Raw genomic sequence first — 20,937 nt, forward strand, 5'->3', positions numbered from 1 at the left:
GTGGAGTTCACAGAATGAGGTCAATTGGTCCATTAGATGTCAGAATCCCACCATGTTTATTCAAATATATGGAAATCCTCTTTCTGACTAGCCAGTAAATATGCCAGCTCATGATAAGTGTGGGCTTTGCTGTGGAAAAAGTTTCCATTCTGGAGTTTTGCAACTGCTTTCTAACATTTATGCAACTGTTGTAACACAAAGTATAAATAAGAGTTTATTTACCTAGCTAACTGCTTCAGAGAGCAACTCAAAGCTGCCCTGCAAAATAAACCAAGGGTACTAAAGTAGCTTGCAGATATAATTTCAGGGACTCTATCTATAATATTTGAGAATTCTTGGAGAACAAGTGAGGTCTCTGTGGACTGGAGGTGGGCAAATGATGTCCCCATCTTCAAAAATGGGGGGCGGGGGCAGGGAGAAAACCCAGGTAACTGCCAACTGCTGAACTTGACTTCAATACCAGGAAAGGTGCTAGAACAGATAATTAAACAATCAGTCTGTGAGCACTTAGAAAAGGATTTTACAATTACTAAGACACAACATCAGTTTCTCAAATATAACTCATGCCAGATGAATCTCATTTTCTTTTTTGGATAGAGTTACCAGCTTGGTGGATCAGGGGTATGCTATGGATGTAGGGTATCTTGATTTCAGTAAAGCTTTTGACATAGTCCCCCATGATATTATTGTGGGGAAACTGGTTAAATGTTGGCTGGATGAGGTAACTGTTAGGTGGATTTGTATCTGGTTGGTTGACTGACCAAACCCAAAGAGTGCTCACCAATGGTTCCTCATCATCCTGGAAAAAAGTAACAAGCGATTCTTGCCTTGGGCCCGTTGTTGCCTGAAGTCTTTAAAAAATGACTTGCATGAAGGAAATGAGGGGATGCTCATCAAATTTGCATATGATACCAAACTGGGAGGGGTAGCCAATGCTGCAGAAGACAGGAACCAAGATTCAAGAAGAACTTAATGGATTGGAGAACTGGACCCAAACTAACAAAATGAATTTCAGTATGGACAAATGTAAGGTTCTGCACTTAGGCAGGAAGAACCAGCTGTACAAATATAAAATGGGGACACCTGGATTGCCAGTGGTACATGCGAAAAGGATGTCTTGTACTTCAAGTTACATGAAATGATATTCTGACTAAACTTCTGAAGCATTTTCTGATGGTAGCAGCTGTTTGACAGTGGAACGAATTCCCCCAGAAGGTGGTGGATTCTCCTTCCTTGGAGGTTTTTAAGCAGAGTTGAGATTCCTGCATTGCAGGGGGTTGTGCCCTCTACAATTTTATGATTCTATGAAATCCCACAACAAATACAATGTGTGTTCTTGCCAATAAAAACAGCCTAAGATCTGTCAACCTATTCCTTTATTGGTCCTCTTCTCAGGCAAACATCACCTTAGCAATGCTAAGTATTCAGAGCAGGTGGCTAATTACCAAGACTGCCTCCCCTCAGGCATCATCTTTCACATACTTCGATAAAACAAGAGCCCAGGAGCTATTTTAGACCAAAATTGATCTCTTCCTCTTTGAATCATTACAATCTCTACTTTTAAATATTGAAGGGAAAAACCACAGACTCACATTCTAATGTCCGTAGAAGCTAGTGCTGCCCAGCGGACAGAGTGCTGAATGTGAGCCTTTGGGGTTGAATATCCCAACTCACCGCTTGGCCTTTGTCAAGAGGACCTCCTCAGACTGCCATCTGTCTAGCAGCAGAAACAGAGGCTTTCTTCTTCAGAATTAAGTTTGTGAGGCTAAATGAGGCAATGAAGGCATGCAATAATCTGTCAGATACTGAAAACTATACCACTTGCTTTTTTAAACCACAAAATCTTTGGGAAAAGAAAAGGCTAAGGAGTAAACCCTACACAAATCCAGAGTGGAGACCCTAAGGTGGTTGGGTGGTGGCTTGCATGCCTCCTTCTGGAAACTCCTGCAACCAAACTGGTGCCAAAAATATTGTTCTGCAGGCCGAGAGTAGGAGTTTTGTCATCTGGGCAGCCCAGGACCTCCATATATGCTGCCAAGGCTTGCACCCCGGAGAGGTCACTTTGGTGCTACTAATGCAACAAAAACAATGTGGGAGGCAGCAGTTAGGAGTTACTGGTCTCTGCAGCCACAGCAGCTGCTGTGATTCTCCAGAGGCGCACCCCATTGTTTCTCAAGACAGACGGATGCCAACAACATATTCAGTTTACTCTCTCATACTACAATGACTCAAAGGTTACATTGTTATGTGTATATATAGAGTTTTCAGGATTAAAACAAAAACAAAATTGTTGCATATACCCTGCAGATTGGGGGTGGGAATCTGAAGCCCGGTGGCCAAATCTAGCCTCCATGCCTCTCCCTCTGGCCCTTGGGATTCTTCCAAGCCACACCTCTCATCAGCTCTGCTTCACACAATCCTCCTCAAGTGTTTTTGCCTGTATGGAATATATCCTTGAACTCTTATATTGCCTCTGACTTGACTGGCTGGAGGAGGATAGAGTGAGGATGCGAGAGAAACTGGCTTACTGTACAAAAGTAAAAATTACATAGATTGCTCTGCCCTCTTTTGCCTCTGGCATTGCTCACTATTGATACATGGCCCCTGGACAGTTATGCAGAAGGAAATGCCCTAGGGGTGAAAAAGGAGCCCTGCTCCTGACCTAGAAGCTGCACATTGCCCACTTGTAATAAATGGATGAAGTTATTACCTGGGTAAAGGTAAAGGGACCCCTGACCATTAGGTCCAGTCGCTGGATGACTCTGGGGTTGCGGTGCTCATCTCGCTTTATTGGCCGAGGGAGCCGGCGTACAGCTTCCGGGTCATGTGGCCAGCATGACTAAGCCGCTTCTGGCAAACAGAGTAGCGCACGGAAACACCGTTTACCTTCCCACCAGAGCAGTACCTATTTATCTACTTGCACTTTGACGTGCTTTCAAAGACTAGGCATAGGCAAACTCTGGGCCTCCAGACATTTGGGACTACAATTCCCATCATCCCTATTTAACAGGACCAGTGGTCAGGGATGATGGGAATTGTAGTCTGCTGAAGACTGACTTCATCAAGGTCCAGGGTTCACAGCATATTCTTCAGCTGTGCTGCAAAAGGCATCTTTCCAACTAACAGACCACGATGCTGGTGAATCAAAACACTGGTTGAAGCAAATCAGTTTTGCTTGCTCTCTCACTTGGTACCACTGCCCCAAAGTCCTGCCCGCTATTCCCTCTGTCTCTCTAGCAAAGCCATCTTCATTTCACCTTACCCAGTTCTTCCCCCCTCCCACTGTCTTATTTCTGAGAAGCTTTGCAGAGTTGGGAGAACCCTTATGTCTCGAGACGGGATGAGCAAACTAGCTCTCCACACTCCTCATATTCTGCAACATAGGAGGAAGCACATGTACAGGAGACAAGCACCGGGTGCCACAAATGCTGCTGGTGAAGCAGTGGAAGAGGTCAGCCCGACAGAAAGGCTGTGGCAGATGTGAGGAGGTGAGCCTTAAGTAACCAGATGCCACAAGCAAAGAAGAAGATGACAAGGACAAGCAAATGGGGTTGCTTGCCACAGCCAGCAAGGAAATTTGCTGAGAGCAACAGTTGAAGAACTACTGAACAGATGGGAGGTTGAGACAAAATGAAGTGTAAATGTAGACAGTGTGACTAACTTTCCTCACAAAGGATGGGGGGTATAACCATAAAAGAAAGCTAAAAATAAGAGCATGATAGTTGCTATAGTTGCAACACAGATAGGACAGGAAGAGCCATCTATGTCTAGTTGGGCTTGCTATGTCCTTGGTCACTTCCTTGCCCAGAAAGCTAAAGCTGTGTAACTCTTGCATTTCACCAGTACACCTAGTTTGAAGACATCCGCTTGGGGGATCTATAATGGGGCCTCTATAATGCTGTAGAAAGGCCAGTTTCTTTAGTCAAACGCACCCACCTCAAGTCATCTGAGTCCCAGTCAGCACCACTACCCGAAAGCCAGAAAATGTGAAATTCTGCTTCATCTCAAAATAGCTCCACAGCTCAAAGAAAGCTAAACTTTGCCACTCGTATTCTTCAACATTCTGATTTCTAGAAAAATCTAAAAACGTGACATGTTGCTCCTCTCCCTCAAAACTCTGGCAGGGTTTTTTTTCAGCCGGAACTCACTGGAACTCAGTTCTGGCACCTCTCAGGTGGGCTCCATTGCCATTATAAGAGAACAAGGGAGGTGTTCATGGGGAGTTCTGGCACCTCTTTTTCTAGAAAAAATAGCACTGAACTCTGAGCACAGATCAGCCTTCCTGAACCTAGCGAGCCACGACATAAGGTAAGACCAAAAGTTGTAGGGATTTGAAACCACTCTCTGTAGGGCAGGGAGGCCATTTGTTGTGGCATCCAGAAATGTAAGCCTGGAAATGGGTTAATCCATCTTCGCACATACAGGAGATAGGCAGCTCCAGTGGAAGTCAAGATCATATCAATGGTTGCAGAGTGCACAATTCACATCTCTCCCAGGCTGAGTGTTTTTCTTTCTGTGTCTCCACCAAAGGCATCTGTAAACAACTCAGCTCGAAGCAAGGGCATTGCTTAAAGTTCTCAATATCATAAATAATATATATTTGTTTATATAAACTGTTTATTCTGCATGAAATATTAAATCAAATGTATTCGTTCTCAGCATCTGATATATATATATATATATATATATATATATATATATATATATATAATAACATCTGACATCACCAATATGTTTTCATTCTTTTCCTTTCTTGTTTACTCCAGAATATCCATGCCACTAACATTTTAGAACATGTGCCTTGGGATTCAGCAGAACTTTAAGCATTTCATTGTGCTAACTATTTCAAAATCTTACAAAAATATGACACAAATTAATTTTTCCCATTTAACACTGACAATGCAATCCCGCACAAATTGATTCAGAAGTGCTGAGTTCCATGGGACTTATTACCAGGTATGTGAACATAGCCAGGTAACTGACAGAGCCTTAGCCTGCAAACCTGGCTGCAAAACTTGGAAGTAAGCCCTATCAACATCAATAGGACTTACGTCTGAGTAAACCCAGTCAGGGGCAGGTTCCGAAAGTTCAATAGCTGGAATACCTAGCTGGGAACAAGCCACACTGAATTCAGCAGGGTTTACTTCTAAGTAAACATAGATAAAACTGGAGAGCTCAGAAGCTTGAAATAGCTGTGCTCAAAATGTCTCTAATTTTTGTGTGTGAGCTGAGCAGATGCAAATTCATTTGACTTCTGCTGTTGTACATTCCTCATCTACAAGCAAAGAATGTTTAACAATTTATACCAAGGTGATACATATTTCTATGATTAGAAAAGGAATCATGCGATAGAGAGCATATCTGGCACTGTCAACACATACTCCTCAATAATTATGACTAAAAGCAACCAAGTAACACAGCCATTACTCAAATCGCTTACTCTGGAGTGCACCCACCACTCCTCCAACCTCAAACCACTTGATCCCATTCTTTGCGAAAAGAATAAATAATTGAGGATTGTGGCCAAAAGGAACACTAACTTTGGCTGAACTAAGTCTCATGGAACAAAGTAAGTAATGCAAAAGAAGTGACCACAAAGCTCAAGCACTTGTTTTATTCTCCAGCTGCAGCACATGGACCAATGTTGTTTATAATACTCTTTCAAAATGAATTTGGTATATACACACACTACAAAAATATGTCATTTTGAGCTCAAAAGCCATGACTCAAAAACCATAACCCCAATGCCAGGAAAGTCACTGAGTGGGATCTAATGGATCCAATATGAACTCACTCAAGCCACTTAAATAGCCTTTAAATCTAACATGCATGTCACACGATCAAGCTGATGTTTCATGGAAATCTGGAAAAGCAGATCTTCCATTTATTGAGAACGTTGACATATTAACTCATCTGTAATGAAAACTGAATTTGAGGTTATCCTAAGGCACATTCAATTTCATCATAACTGTCGACCACAACAAACCCAAGCACCAGAATTAATAATATAAAGTACTATTCACAGGGTGGAAGCAAACTTTGCTAAGATTTCCTACCTACACCTAGAGCATACAGCACACAATTACTACTACTAAAAGCTTTCCGAAAGAACCACAGACTGATATTGCCCTATGCAGAAGTCTCTCTCGCACACTAGATCTGCACTTGAGCAGGGCTGCACTGACCAGTCCCATCAGCACCAACTAGCTCTGCCTCCTGGCATCCCCATGTACAGACGGAAAGTCTGAAGGGAGGATCCTTCATGCCTGCAATCCACGCATGCAAAATTGGCCTCCCTACCGTTGTTCATTGAGCAGAAGCCAGGGGCAGGGCTAGTGGGCAGGGCCTTACATGTTCATCCAACATGTGAGGCAAGCCTCTCTTAGATGCGATTCAGTTTAGAGTACCTTGCCTCAAGGCGAGACAGTTGGATAGATCCAGGGTTTTCACCTTAAGCATGGAAGCAATTCACGTGGGAGGCATAAGGCTCTTCCATGCACTCCAGCCAAGCATTTGAATATTTGGTTTCTAGCCCAAATGAGAAATATTCAAAAGCTTGGTTGGAGGATTGAGCATCGCCACCGCCCATACGTTGGAATCTGATCCACTTTGCTTGTCCAAAGGTGGTAAAATCATCTGCCCTGAATTGATCTTTCCTCTTTCTTATTCCAACCAGTGACACTTAAGTTGCTATGTCAGTGATTATTTATTGACCAGCCTTGGTAGAAACTTTTACAGCATACATTTTTTATTTTATTTTATTTTTTGCTTTTTGCAGGGTTTTTTTTTTAATCCTTTTAAAAACAGTTTTGGTTATTTAAAAAATAAAACTGCTTTCCTAAAGTCCAGTGGCATAGTTCTGATCCTACCCACTGCTGCTGATTTGCCTGGATCAAAAATTAACTGTCAGTCAAAGTGACTTTAGGAGACTCAAAAAAACTTGTTCCATGATTTGAAAGGCAAAATTTGCCATGTTTCCTAATCCAGAGTGCCCTTAATCTCTTTAGATCTGCCATTCAGTAACTGTTCAGTGAACAGTCTGGTTCAGGCTGCAAACCTATGCACACTCTCTCTGGGGAAAGCGCAACTGAATTCAGCAGGATTTACTTAAGAGTAAACCTCCACAGGCTTCTGCTGTGAAAATATATTTTTGTGGGATCAACTCTGATGTAACACTTTTCTTACAGTGATACAGTGGTACCTTGGTTTACAAACAGTCTGGTTTGCATACGTTCTGGATTACAAACACGTCAAACCCAGAAGTGCGTGTCCTGGTTTGCAAACTTTTTTGGGATTACAACCCATTTTTTTTGGAGGCCCCATTGGTGAAAGCGCGCCTTGGGTTACAACCTGTTTTGGTTTACAAATGGACCTCCAGAACGGATTATGGTTGTAAACCAAGGTACCACTGTATGTGGAATGTGTGTGTGTTGTGGGGCAGGGATCCAGTGAATACATAGCAATGATACATGAACAGGAGACTTGAGTCTTTCTGGTTACTACTCCTGAGTATTTCCCCCAAGATCCACCTGCATTTTATCTTCCTCTATAATGTCTTCCACATGTATGCCTCTTTAAGTGTTTTCCTCTGTGGAGGAATTATGCTATAACTGAATTGGCACCTTGGACTTGATCCCAAACTCCACTGCACTGGAAAGCTCCTATCTGTTTTGCAGCTGGAGATGATAAAGTCTGGAGAAGTAAGATATTGCCATGGGAAAGCCACTTCCCATGCAGAATGGACATAGTTTGCAGGGATTCTTCCTTAATGCAAAAGAAGGGCTTACCTAGAGCAGGGATGGGGAACCCTGAAGATATCCCATCAGCCACAGCCAGCATGCCCAGTGGCCAGGGTTGATGGGAGCAGCATCTGGAAAGCCACACGTTCCCCATCCCTGACATCAAGGGCACTTTTCCCCCATCTCTGACCACAAGGGCAGTACCCTCCCATCTCCAGTACACTAAATGGGAAGCTGAAGACTGAATCATCTGCTGCTGCTGCTGCTGCTGCTGCTACTGTTGCTACCGCTTCCTAAGTGAAAAGCACACAAAGACTCCAGCTACTGAACTGCATTTCTCTCTCTCTCCATGCATTTTCGCTGGAGCCATAAACCTGCCGGTTCCAGAGGGTGATTACGGGCCAGCAATCCCACTCACCCCCCTCTCATTCCCATTAAGAAAATCACTGACTCAGCAAAGCCTGCCAGAGAATGGGTTTTCTACCCTCAGAAGAAGTGTCTGCCATAGGTGATCCAAAGATCGCCTTGTGCTGTAAATAAAGGAAAGAGAGCTCTGGACAGAGCCTTGTTTGCAATCTATCTTTGTTCACACTAGGATTACATTTTGTCTATATAGTATGAATGCAAAAACCACATGGGAAAGATTATGAACAATCAACTCCATTTCCTGTGTTCTAAAACCAAGAAGTTAACACACAGAGAACGTGGGACACTTGTTAGGTTTAGCGGTGCATGTGGAAAACTATCTAAAGCTCTGCCTGGAAGTTACGGACTTCAGTAGGAGTTTGCTTTGAGTAAAGATGCATAGGCAAGGCAGTTGCATATTGCGGAGCTCTTGGATTATGTACTGTGGTGGAAACGATTTGATTCTCAGATCAACTGAGTTGATTCTATCCCTCGCCAAGCAAGTATTGATTCAACATGAGTAGCAGCCTCTGCATGAGGGATGGAGCACCTGTGTGGCTCTCCAGCTTCTGTCATTCCTGACCATTGGCCATTCTGCAGTTGGTGGCAGGAGGAGCCCACCAATGCCTATCATGTATAGTTGGAAGGGACCTCATGTGTCATCTAGTCCAGCTCCCCCCCCCCTCCTGGCTGTATGTCAATCTGAGTCAGGGTTCACTGAGTCTGACTCCCCAGGACCCATTTCAATGCAAGTTCTCAATCTTGGCGCATGAGCTGTACTAACAAAGGGTTGGATCCAGACTTAGCTATGCTTAGACCCACTGAAATCAAGAGGATTTGAGTTGGCAAACCCATTGAAATCAATGAGACTTGTGTTAATAATAATGACTAGCTTAAATCCTTTTGATTTCAAGGGTCTGCTCTGAGCATGGTTCAGGCAGGATCCAATCCAAATAGAAATGTGTTCATAGATTACCTTACCCTGCCCATTAAACTGCTGCTGTGCTGCAAAGCTAAGAGATGAAGTGGGGGCAGAAGGTGGAAGAGTGATTTCCTGACAACCTTGACCTTCTCAATTCAGAATTAAAAATCTTGAAAGGCCCATAGGACTGCTCTGCTCCCTGCCGGTCCCCCCTCCCCCATCCTCTCTCTCCTCTGTAGCCCCAAGCAGAAGAAACCTGTTTTGACTAGCGCCTCAATGTGGAGAGACGGAGATGTGGGGAAAGACACACACACACACAGAGAGAGAGGATGAAATCGTCCCGGAGAAAGTTGGGATTCCTGCCGTCATCAAGGGGCACGGGAAACAAACTCCAGATTTCTCTCTGTTGTGGTTGCTGAGCCTGGAAAGCACGTTTGTCTTCCAGGCACAGCTGCAAAGGAAAAGTGTGTGCACTCTTGGGGACACAGGCTCGCAAGCCCGAGGAAAGCAGGTTCTTCGAAATCTGCCCCCAGCGGCATTATTGCAAAAAAGGAAGACTAGCGCGAGCCCCACTGCGCCTGCCCCGGCTTCTCACGCTTCCTCTTGGCCATGCCTGTTTGGAGTGTCCCGCGCCGATCCGGAGGAGGAGGAGGAGGAAGCAGGTGAGCTGCCCCCGTTCCTCTCCTCTCTCCCCCTCCACGCACACAGACACAACCCCCCAGGCAAGGGAAACCAGACAGCCCCTACTTTGGGAAAAGAGCGCACGGGAAAGCACCGGGGTCTGGGCGGCGAGCCCAACTAGGTCCCCTGAACTCACCGGCTTTGCAGGGATCCTTATAATCGATCGCTTCCGCCTCGTCCCCTCCGTCGAGCTCGTACGCGTAGTCGTCGTAGTCGATCCCGGAGCCGCGGGCGAGCTTGCCGCACAGGGTCACGCCGGCCAGCCACAGAGCCACCCTCCAAGCCAGCATGGTCACGCTCCTCCCCAGCCCAGACGGGGAGAGAGAGAGCCAAGGCGCCGCCGAGTGTCAGCAAGAGAGGGGGGAGCGCGCGCGCGCGTGTGTATTTGTGTGAGAGAGAGTGGTGTGTGTGTGTTTGTGTGTTGGGCTCGCTTGGCCGTCCGCGCTCCTCTCTGGGGGTGTCCGATCCGGACCTGGCGCTTCCCCACTCGCGAAGGAAAACGCGCGCGGGGCGGGAAAGGCTTCTCTGTTCCGCCGAGCCCGGCGGAGAGGCGCTCGCTCGCCCGCTCCTCTCACCACGTCTGACTGCCCTTCTCGCCTCTGTCAAAGGCCAAGCAAACTTTCCCGGGTTCCCCTTCTCCTCCGCGCTGCTTCTGCCGCCGCCTCCGCCGCTGTTCTTGCAAATTCTCCCGCCACAGCAGCGACAGCAGCAGCGGCGGCGTCGCGGGGCTGCGCGCGGGGGCTCTGGTCGCCTGGGCTGTCCAGCGGCGGAGGCAAGCGCGGGGGATCCTCCGGTCCGCCGATCGCCTCGCGCCGCTCCGGATCCCGTCGCTGCTCCCTGCTCGCCTGCTACTGGGCGGCGGAGTCGGGCTGCACATCGGCGAGCTGCCGAGAGGAGAAAGAGGGAAGAAGAAGAGAGAAAGGGGGGGGGTCACAAGTCTGTTCCCACCACCGTAGCCCTGCAGTGATGGCAAAGCGCTTGCACTGGAGGGAGCCAGGAAAAGTGCCAAGGCTTCTCTCCCCCCCCCCTTCTTTTTTTTTTTTTTTTTTTGTTCTTCTCTGGGCTTCCCTCCACCCCCACCCCTACCCCACTCCTCCCCTCCACTCCTCTTAATTCTCGTCCTGGCCGCCAGCATCCTGCTTACTTATTCATACAATCCGGGTCAGGATCCGGGCTGCTGCTGCTCGGCTCCCTCGACGGCCTTAGGGAAACACCACGCGCGCCTGCCCGGGGCGCCTCCCTCGCCATAGGGCTGCTGTCTGCCCGGAGAAGCAAGGCATAGCAGGGCTTGGCGTGGCGGGCGGAGGGCGGCGGCGGCGATCAGAGCGAAGCCATGCTCCGTCCAGGGGTCGCCGGCATCCGGGCGCGGGCAGAAGGGAAGCGCGCGCGGCGGCGGCGGCGACAAGAACGGCGGTGAAGGAGAAGTGCTGCGCCTTCCGCGCTCGCTCGAGGAGGAGAGCTGCTGCTGCTGCTGCTGCTTCTGCCGCCGCTCACTTTCCGCTGCCAGCGTGCAAAGGCGAGAGGGAAGGAAGGAAAGTTTCTCTCTCTCTCTTTTCCCAGCACAGTTTGTTTAAATAAAAGGGTATAAGAGGACCTTAGATCAGCAAAGTTCAGCCAAGGAAAGCCGTTTCAGCTGTACATTAAAAAAAAAGTATGCACACACGTGAAGGCAGATGCAAAATTAACAAAAATAAATAAATGAGGAAAAGCAGGTTGTGCACCAACAGCGCGGTAGAAATTTATTCATTTATTTATCTATTTTTGCAGACAGCTCGGCTCTGGTTTACCAGCGGATGCGAAAGGTTAAGAGAGGGTTTTTTTTTGTTTTCTTCCAGCAGCAAAGTTTCCGTCGCAGCTACACAGCTCCTTCCCTTGGAAACGGGGCGTTCAGATGGAAAACGGAGTCGGTGCAAGAGAGAGCTGGATTTTTCTTCTTTCCCCCGAGGCAAGTTTCAGATCAAGCCTAGGAGAAAAAAAGGCATAGCTCTCCTAAATGGTTAAAAATAAATAAATATATATATATATATCGAATCAAACATCCACCCTAAGCAACACATCCAGATAGAAATGACACCGTTGAGTCTGGGATGGAGGGGGTGGATCGCCAAAGCGACACATTGGAGTTGTGTAAATCTGTCAAAAGGTGAGAGTTTTACTGTAGAAAGGAGGCAGAAAACAGCAACAACACTTCCCCGCCTCTTTTTTTTACAAGTCTCCTCCGAAGGCGGAGAGGAGGGAAGAGGCGCAAGTTAACTGGCAGGTTTCGCTGCTGCTGACATTGTGGTGTCACATTTAACAGGCATTTGAAAGGGCCGCTGCGAAGTTGCTCTTGGCTTTGTTATACAACAGAGCTCTCCAAAGGCTCCTCTCTATCTTAATAGCTTCTCAGAATTATTCCCCTTCTGGGCGAAAGATGGAGAGGAAAACGGCCTCATCTCCCTACAAGTGGACATGCTCACAGGGTGCTTCCGGCCCACCAAAACACACAAACAACACCAGCAACAAACAGAGCGGCAAGATGGTAACAAATGCCATGCAGACTGACCCTGGCTTCCCTTCCCAGGAGGGCAGCAAAGAAAAGAAACAGGCAGCTCCAAAGGCCTCTCGGATCAGGACTTGGGATGCTGGCCTTCCGGGAATCTCCAGCCACAGAGTTTCCTTCCAGAGGTTAAAGTATGTGTGAGCTTCATCATCACATCTACAATGAAACTGCTTCATCATCACATCTACAGTTAGAATTGCTGCTGACTACAGGGCCCTGGAAGGATGGTGGGATGTTTGGAAAAGAAGATACCCAGGCACAATAGGAGCCTGGTAGATGTGATGATTAGAACAAAAACCTGGAAAGGTTGAGAGAGAGGGAAAGAGGGCTTTGTCCGGAGCGTTGATTAAACTTCCTGGTAGGCATGAACAGCCTTGGTTTGTAAATAGGAGGGTGGAACATGCAGGCCTGCCACTCACATGCTGCCCTTATTGGAAAACCCTTCCATTGCCCTCCTTAGCTGAGCTTGCTCACAGAATGGCCTTTTGCCTACAAAACATGCATATTTTTTAAAGATTGTATTGCCCTCGTAGGAATTACTTCTGTGGCTAAAGGCAGAAAAACAGGAAAGAAAAGGTCCACCACATTGGTGCACTTCAGTTTATGGTGCACAACCTAAGAAGCCTCGTGATTTGTCCCATAGCTAGTATTCACTTAGATAGCATTTACCCAAAATTGGCTGAAACCTTCCTTACAGTGATTCAGCTGCCAGTTTTGATACGTTGGGAGCAAAGGAAGCTGTGTTACATGTATCAAGTTAAACCACAGAAGCTCTCCAGTGTTTAGCAAGGGAACATTCCCAGCCTTACTTGGAGACATGGGAGATTTAACCTGTGTACAAAGCATGCACTCTACTGTTTCACCACAGTAGAGGTGGGCTTTTTTTATTTTCACAAATGTCTACAGAACTTCCCAGACGAGAATCAGAGAGGTATCAGAATCCGCTGTTATCCAAGAGCTTCTAGTGTTACTTTCCGTATCAATTGGAATGCCTTATCTAATAATAATAGTTATAATAATTTTATTATTTATGCCCTGCCCATCCAGCTGGGTCTCCCCAGCCACCCTGGGCAGCTTCCAACACACATAAAAACATAATATAACATCAAACATAAAAATATGAAGATGCACTCCCAAGGCTTACTCCTTCGGATGTTTGTGAAAACAAGGAAGGGATTAATCTGGCACACACGGAGAGATATCTCGCCTGTTACTCGCTTAGTTCTGAAATGAAGGCAATCCTGACCACAAAATCCCATTTTCCATCATTAGCTCTACGCAGAAGCATACCTACCTCAGAATTAGTAGCTGGTTTTTCAGTTGCTGCAGATCACAAGTGTACAACAGATCTTGTCCTGGATCTATAAAATACACATATTGGAATCATACATGCAGGCAAGGAGGGTATTGATCACTGGCTTGTCCCAGTCACGCTCCCCAAAGGAAAGCATGCAGCATGCAGTCTCAAGTGTGTGCTGGTTTCCCTAGTAAGTTCATTATTAAACTCTATCCTTCCAGCAGGAGATTAACCATCCCAGCAAGTTACTCACTGACGTCACCCCTTAGCCTCCAGACGGCAATCTGCCCCTGACCTCAGCTTCTCCAGTGGCAGCAGAGCAGAGCGGTGCTGGCTGGCAGCGGACTTGAGGACAGCTGGCCTTGAAGAACCCTAACAAAGATAAAGACTCAGACACAGCTCTAGCTGCTATACAGAAGCAGGTCAACAGCGCTGGCCTACAATGGAAAGGCTGCCCAACTAAGTCAAGGAAGAATCGCGTGTAGAAGGAGTGTAGAATAATATTATTCTTATGCCTTAAACAAACAAATGAAATCTGCACACCCAGTTTCCATTTCTTAGTAAATACTACATGAAAAGCAGAGCAATCCCATGATTCAGTGCAGGCTGCTATACTGACAAGGAGGGTTGTTTTTTTAAATTATGATTTCTTGCTTCACACATAAATGTCTACTACCAACCTGCTCTATATAATGCTGAGGACCCATCTGTCAGCACAGACATCCAAAGTCTGTCCTACAGCCATTTCCAAGTAACAGACACAAAGACAGTGAGACGGGCTGCATAACTGGAAGGACACCCCCCCCCTTGAAAAACAACAACAACCTGGCAACAAGAGGGGGAAACTCATCTTCATTACATTTACATCGTCATCTAAATGTTTGCACTGCTGCTGAATATGTGGGGGTGGAATAAAAATAAAACCCCAATGCAATCAAAGAAATAATTTGTGGTATGAATCAAATATTTCATTTTCTTTCTCTGTAGCCTTCTTCCCCCAGCACTGAAGAGATTAAAAAAACAGATCTATAGGTTGAGCATAAAATGAAAGGCTCACAGGATTATTAACAGTCCATTTCACCACTCCAGTAGATCCTGCTGCTCTGGGAGGGGACACCAAAGCCATTGCTTTGGATTCTCACAAGGAGCAAGTCCAGTCTCTGTCCCTTTTCCAACTCCACTCCCAAAATGGCAGACTCCCAATAGCTTGGTGGGAGAACGCCTGCTCTCATGGGAGTAGCCAGGATTTTTCTAGGTGGGACGGGACTTTTGTTGTGTGTGTGTGTGCAGAACCTCAGTTAGCTATGTATTTTTATTGATTGGGGGGGGCAGCTGTCCCTCCTTGGCTACGCCCATACCTGCTCGGCATGCATAAGGTCTCTGGTTGTCCCCAGTATCTCCAGGCAGGATTGGGAATACCCCCTGCTGAAACTCTGAATAACACAGCCAGTCCATGTAGAGAATACTGAGCCAGATGGATCAGTGGTCTGTTTGGCTACAAGGCATTGTCTTCCTGGCCTTTTGAGTGTGCAACATGCAGACAGGCGCAGCTCCTACCCTCTCACTGATGAGGATGTTCGTGGGGGTTGAGCAACTGGGTAGCAGGAACACAGTCCATATTGTCCTTCTTAAGACATAAAAGAAGCAGAAGAATCCTACCTTTAAAACTGAAGTCCACCTGGAACTTTAAAAAATATGTGTGTGAATCCTCCAGTTCAGCAGCTTATTTTTTGATCCATTGTCTTACTTTGTGTTACAGTTGCCTCTCGCCTGGCAAAACTGAACTTAGCCATAGGTGTTTTAGGAATTGATCTCTTATAAATGCTTAATTGGAGGAAGGGTGCAATATCTTCCTCACTTGTGCTCAGATTCACACCCAGTCCTTTCAGTCCTCTGTTTACAAGGCCAATTTTGCCCTGATTTCTCCAAGAAAATACCAGAGGTTAGCTTGAGCAGTTCACACCTCACCTGTCCCAATTAGCATTTCCTTTTATGGCTTTCTCAGTGTGAAAGTGGTAGCTTGAGCCTTCCTGGGATATTCCTTTCATGGCTTTGCATGGATATACATCTTTCAGTCCCTCTCATTTCTGCCTTTGTCACCTCCTGCTTTCTATTAAATCTGAGCCCTCTACCTTTTTAAAAAATTGACCACTAATAATGAAACATATGTTGTAGATATTTTTCCACATTTATTATGCTATTTTTGTGATATGCAAATGACATGAGAAAACTTGGTATACTTGTTTGTATAACATTATTCTTGTGTATAGGTAAAGGTAAAGGGACCCCTGACCACTAGGTCCAGTCATGGCCAACTCTGGGGTTGTGGCGCCAATCTCACTTTATTGGCCGAGGGAGCTGGCGTACAGCTTCCGGGTCATGTGGCCAGCATGATGAAGCTGCTTCTGGCAAACCAGAGCAGCGCACGGAAACACCGTTTACCTTCCCGCCAGAGCGGTACCTATTTATCTACTTGCACTTTGACGTGCTTTCGAACTGCGAGGTTGGCAGGAGCTGGGACTGAGCAATGGGAGCTCACTCCATCGTGGGGATTCAAACCACCGACCTTCTGATCAGCAAGCCCTAGGCTCTGTGGTTTGACCCACAGCGCCACCTGCGTCCCATTCTTATTTATAACCCCCCCCAAATAAAAAAAATACATGAATCTGATTTTATATTTATTAACCAGTCCCTTGTTTCACCAAGACCTCCCTCCCTTTGGAGAAAGAAACTCTGGCTAGTTCATCATGTAACAGAAACAGGTATCAAGCAAGAGCTCATAGGTACCGTCTATTCGGTGTGTATAATATTACATCTAAAGTCTGGATCCAGCCACTACCCTACTAATTCCAAAGAGAAATACCACACTCACATCATACATTTAAAGCACATTTAAAACTTTACATAAACTTCAAAGAATTCTTGGGACCTCACAGAGCTACAGTTCCTGGCACCCTTAACAAACTACAGTTCCCAGGATTCTTCAGGGGAAGCCACATGCTTTCAATGCATAGAACAGCTGAAACCGAAGCATGTGCAAAGAACAAAGCACTCCTGCGTGACGAGGGACAAAGAAAGACCAACCTTCCTTCACCAACCTGGTTGTTTCCAGATGTTACAGACTACAACTCCCATCAGCCACAGCCAGCATGGCCCTGCCAGCTGAGGTTGATGGGAGTTGTAGTCCAACACATCTGGAGGTCATCAGTTTGGCAAAAGGCTGGTTCCTAAAAGGACGCAAAATGGTAAGAAATGACAAGAAGTGCAAGTAACGATACCAGTCCATGCTTTACCGAGTCTGCTCCTAAATCTGTATTGGTGCCATCATTGGCCACTTTGTTAGCAATGCAGATAAAAGCAACAGAGGTACATGCATTATCACTGTAAACCTTGCAGAAGTATAGGAATACAGTGGTACCTTGGTTTACGAACTTAATCTGTTCCGGAAGTCCGTTCTTAAACCAAAGCGTTCTTAAACCAAGGCGTACTTTCCCATAGCAGTGGGGGACTCAATTTACAACTGGAACACACTCAACAGGAAGCAGAACATGTTCTGCTTCCAAGGCAAAGTTCACAAACCTAAACGCCTACTTCTGGGTTTGCAGCATTCTTAATCCAAGTTGTTCATAAACTAAGCTGTTCTTAAACCAAGATACCACTGTAATGCCTGTGTGCTGCACTCCTAACGTTCCCGCTGGTGCTGCTACAATTTCTCATGCACCACACTGTCTCCTGATCCCTGCTGGGATGAACCAGAAGACGCAGATGTGCCCTTAGGCTTCCTACTTCCAGCTGAGGGTATATGGGAGTTGGGCACCCAACAGTTCCTCTGGTCCCCATGAAAATTTTATGCCTTGTCTGAAACAATATAAACAAATGTGAAATATTGTTCCCATGCGCAGATAGTCTCTCTCGCAATCCTTTAATAGACTTTTTTAATAATGCAAAGGCAAAGAAAAATGATCACTAAAACGTATGATTAAAAAGATGCAATGGTTAGAATCTAGCACAGACATCTAAATTAAAAACGGTTGTTTTCTAGTGCTGGTCAGCATCCCTGCCTCTCATCAGGGAATAAATCAAATGTCCACAGCTGTGAATAGCTATTTAAAATGAGGGCCAGGAAAATTTAATTGGGGAAGCCTCATTCAAAGTTAAAGAGGTCAGATCATGCTGTTAATTATACATTCACATTACTTCCTACCAAGATTTTGCCATCTTCTAGTTAATAAACAGGGTGCATAAACCCCTGATCTCTGTTGAAAGATATTGGTTTCATTTGTGTTTTCTGCCTTACAAAGAGGAGCCTGATTGCCAGAAACCAGGACAGCATCCAATCTTCAAAACTAAATATTTGCTAAATGGATTAAAAGAGTTTAACAACAGTGGCTAGTTTTAAACACAGTAACTTGATCACTAACACGCCTTCCATTTTTTGCTTTTTCTTACCATTAAGAACACAAATAAACCCAAAGTTAAGTCCCCATTAATAGAATTTATTGAGTGGGAGAGATCATAAGTGAACTTTCCAAATAAAGTGAGGTATGCTCTGGTCATCAGCCTTCCATAGTTAGGGACCCAAGGATGTCTTGCACATAGAGGCACTTTCAAAGCATCCTTTCCCTGTTTTGGTTTCTCATTTTCTTTTCTTTCTCTTTTTGTCACACCACAACTCTTCTTGTTGCATTGAAGACCACCCATGAAGTTCCCCTGAGTTTGGGAAGCAACTTGTCTGCTAATGGAAGGAGGATGCTCTCTGAAGAAGGAGCCTTAGAAGTTCAACTGAAAGCATGATGGTTTCAGTGCATAATTACCCAGTGGATCCCTGGATTAGAGATATTGACTATACTTAAGAAGAAAACAACAACACCCATATTAATGCCAGTGGGCAGAAGACTAATATTTCCATGAACCCCCCACCCCACCCCCAGCTATTGGGGTGGATAGAATGTGGACTCAGGGTTATCTCAGCTATTTCTCCCATAGACAGTGTGTGACAGTGAAGTTATTTTCATTGCCTGCTTTTACAGCCCTAGTCTAAGTAGTACTTTAAAAGAGGGTTGTCACTACAATTCGCAAACAAGTTATTACTGGGTAATATGTTCATCCCTGACAATCTAATCTGAAATATTTGTGCCAATGTGTCTGCCGGTGACTTTAGCATAATGCCATAGCAATGCCAACATCGCATCATGCTATGTGACATTGCTCTGACATTTGCCATTGGCCTGTCAATGTATGCAGTAACACAAAAGTCCTTGCATTAGCATGCACACCCAAATCAATAAAATGCTTCCTTGGGTACCATCTTGCAGAAAGGCAAGATGTAAATAAAAAAATAATGTGTTTCAAAATGCGATATTCTGAAGTGCTACTCTGAGATCTTTTATTCCCCCTGAAGCCCATGGAATTATGTTTTACTGCCATAATTAAGCTATTATAAATAGCACCAGTTTCTATGAATGGGCTGGGAACAGATGCTTCAGAAATAAGAAGCAGAGAGTACTCAGCTCTCCCCGTGACTCCTAGAAGCTGCCAGCATGTGACAGCAGCCATACCCCAGGAAATGGCTTCGACTGGCTGGCTAAACTAGGTGAGGGTAGCCGATGGGTCCCAAATCCTCAGTGAGCTAGGGACCACCCCCACATGAGAAGACAGGCTGTGGTGAATTGAGTAGATGAAACCAATAGTGGGTCCAATGGTCAAGAAGTTGGTTTCTGCACGTGTTGTAGAGGGAAATGAGGGCCATATGGGGCTCATCAACCTGGGAAGGTAGCCCATCTCAGAGAAGGAAAACTCCGATCCTAAACCTCCATTGCCTTGAGGGATATCTTCGGGAGAAGAAAAGGCTGAGGAGTAAACCCTACACAAATCGTGTGTGGAATCCCTAAAACGGTTGGATGGTGCCTTGTATACCTCTTTCTGGCAACTTCTGCAGGCAAGCTGGTGCCAAGCGTGTTGCTCTGCTTTCCTTTGGACCACATCAGCAAGGCTGAGAGGAGCGGTCTTGTCATCTTGGCAGCCAGGACCTCCCTACACACTGCCCAGGCTTGTGCCCCAGGGAGGTCACTTAGGTGCTGCAATGCAGTGTTTTGACTTCTCCCCTGGAGGTGCACTCCATTGTCTCTCAAGACAGACAGATTACAACAGTTGTTGTTGTTATTGTTGTTATATATTTATACTCCTCTTCATCAAAAGATCTCAAGACAATATTTGTCATAAAAAATATTGATTTATAGCAAGGGTTCTTAACCTGTGGTCCACAGACTCCTACAAATTCCATGGATGGACATATATTTTCCCCAATGCAATAATAACAATAAATTATTGGCAAAATTTTGTGTGTTATGTGTTTTATGTGCATTGAGGCGAGGGGAAGGAGGGTCCATAGCTTTCATCAAAGTCTCACAGGAGTCCATGACTCAAAAAAGTTTCTCTAAGAAGCTGCTCAAACATCTGATCAGCGTTCTCTACTCTAAAGGAATTTCAGAAATAGACTGGAAAGAGAAGCTGCTGAATTGCAACTCATTACCAAACTTAAAACCATGGAGAGACCTGGTCTGAACAAAGACATTGGATTCTTATCTCATTATAAATGACAAAGCTATTTTTCACCTTCTCACCTCACCCCTTGCTTTTTCCTGTAAGACCTATTGCAGTCGTTAAGAGTCGTCAACAGGCTCATCACAGCTATCTGCCAATCACCCATTCCCACCACCCTTCTGAGTAATACCCCTCCCCACCTTCTCACTATATAAAGGGATCTGGCAACTTCTGTTTCAAGTGTATCTGAAGAAGTGTGCATGCACACGAAAGCTCATACCAAGAACTAACTTAGTTGGTCTTTAAGGTGCTACTGGAAAGAAATTTGTTTGTTTGTTTGTTTTGAGTATGGCAGACCAACACGGCTACCTTTCTGTAACTCAAAAAAGTTTAAGAATCATTGATTTATAGCAAGCAGAAGATTGCATTGCTTTACTAGGAGACATTCTTCAAGCCTTATTTATGTTGAATAACATTGACAGGATGGATTCCCCGAAGCTGTTTCTATGAATACGTGTGGTGCGAAGTTTGGAGAGGGGGTGTGGGCTGTCAGCATCAGGTCTCCTGGGACTGACAGAGATTCAGGACTCTTTTGCAGGAATCAAGACGACTATAATGTTTCTGGAAATAATCGGTGTGAAATGTGTGCTGTTCTAATAGAAGAATGCAAGCAGCCTTGTCCTCAGCATTGCTTGAGAAACCAAAAAAATCAGTGCAGTTTGGAAAGTTTTAGCCTCCCATCTTGATTCAAAATGGTGTCTAAACATAGACACACACACACACACAGAGAGAGAGAGAGAGAGAGAGA

General features: G+C 45.4%; 1 protein-coding gene across 4 annotated transcripts in view; it reads right to left on the bottom strand.

Moving 5' to 3' along the window:
* The window catches only part of TLL1 (tolloid like 1), a 130,465-nt gene extending 119,273 nt beyond the window's left edge, over positions 1 to 11,192 (bottom strand). Inside the window, exons 1-2 of one of the 4 annotated variants that reach the window (XR_008332153.1) lie at positions 10,892 to 11,192; positions 9,884 to 10,631 (exon numbers count right to left, since the gene is read on the bottom strand). Coding sequence is in view for 3 of the 4 variants with exons in the window: in XM_053402897.1 (XP_053258872.1) it covers positions 9,884 to 10,037 (154 nt within the window). In the remaining variant the exon portion in view is untranslated. Of the gene's footprint in view, positions 1 to 9,883; positions 10,722 to 10,891 lie in introns of those variants that run through there. The other 3 variants (XM_053402897.1, XM_053402899.1, XM_053402898.1) reach the window with 3 other exon arrangements.
* Positions 11,193 to 20,937: the final 9,745 nt, after the last annotated feature.

Source organism: Podarcis raffonei, chromosome 9, assembly GCF_027172205.1.
Source record: "Podarcis raffonei isolate rPodRaf1 chromosome 9, rPodRaf1.pri, whole genome shotgun sequence".
NCBI lineage: Eukaryota > Metazoa > Chordata > Lepidosauria > Squamata > Lacertidae > Podarcis > Podarcis raffonei.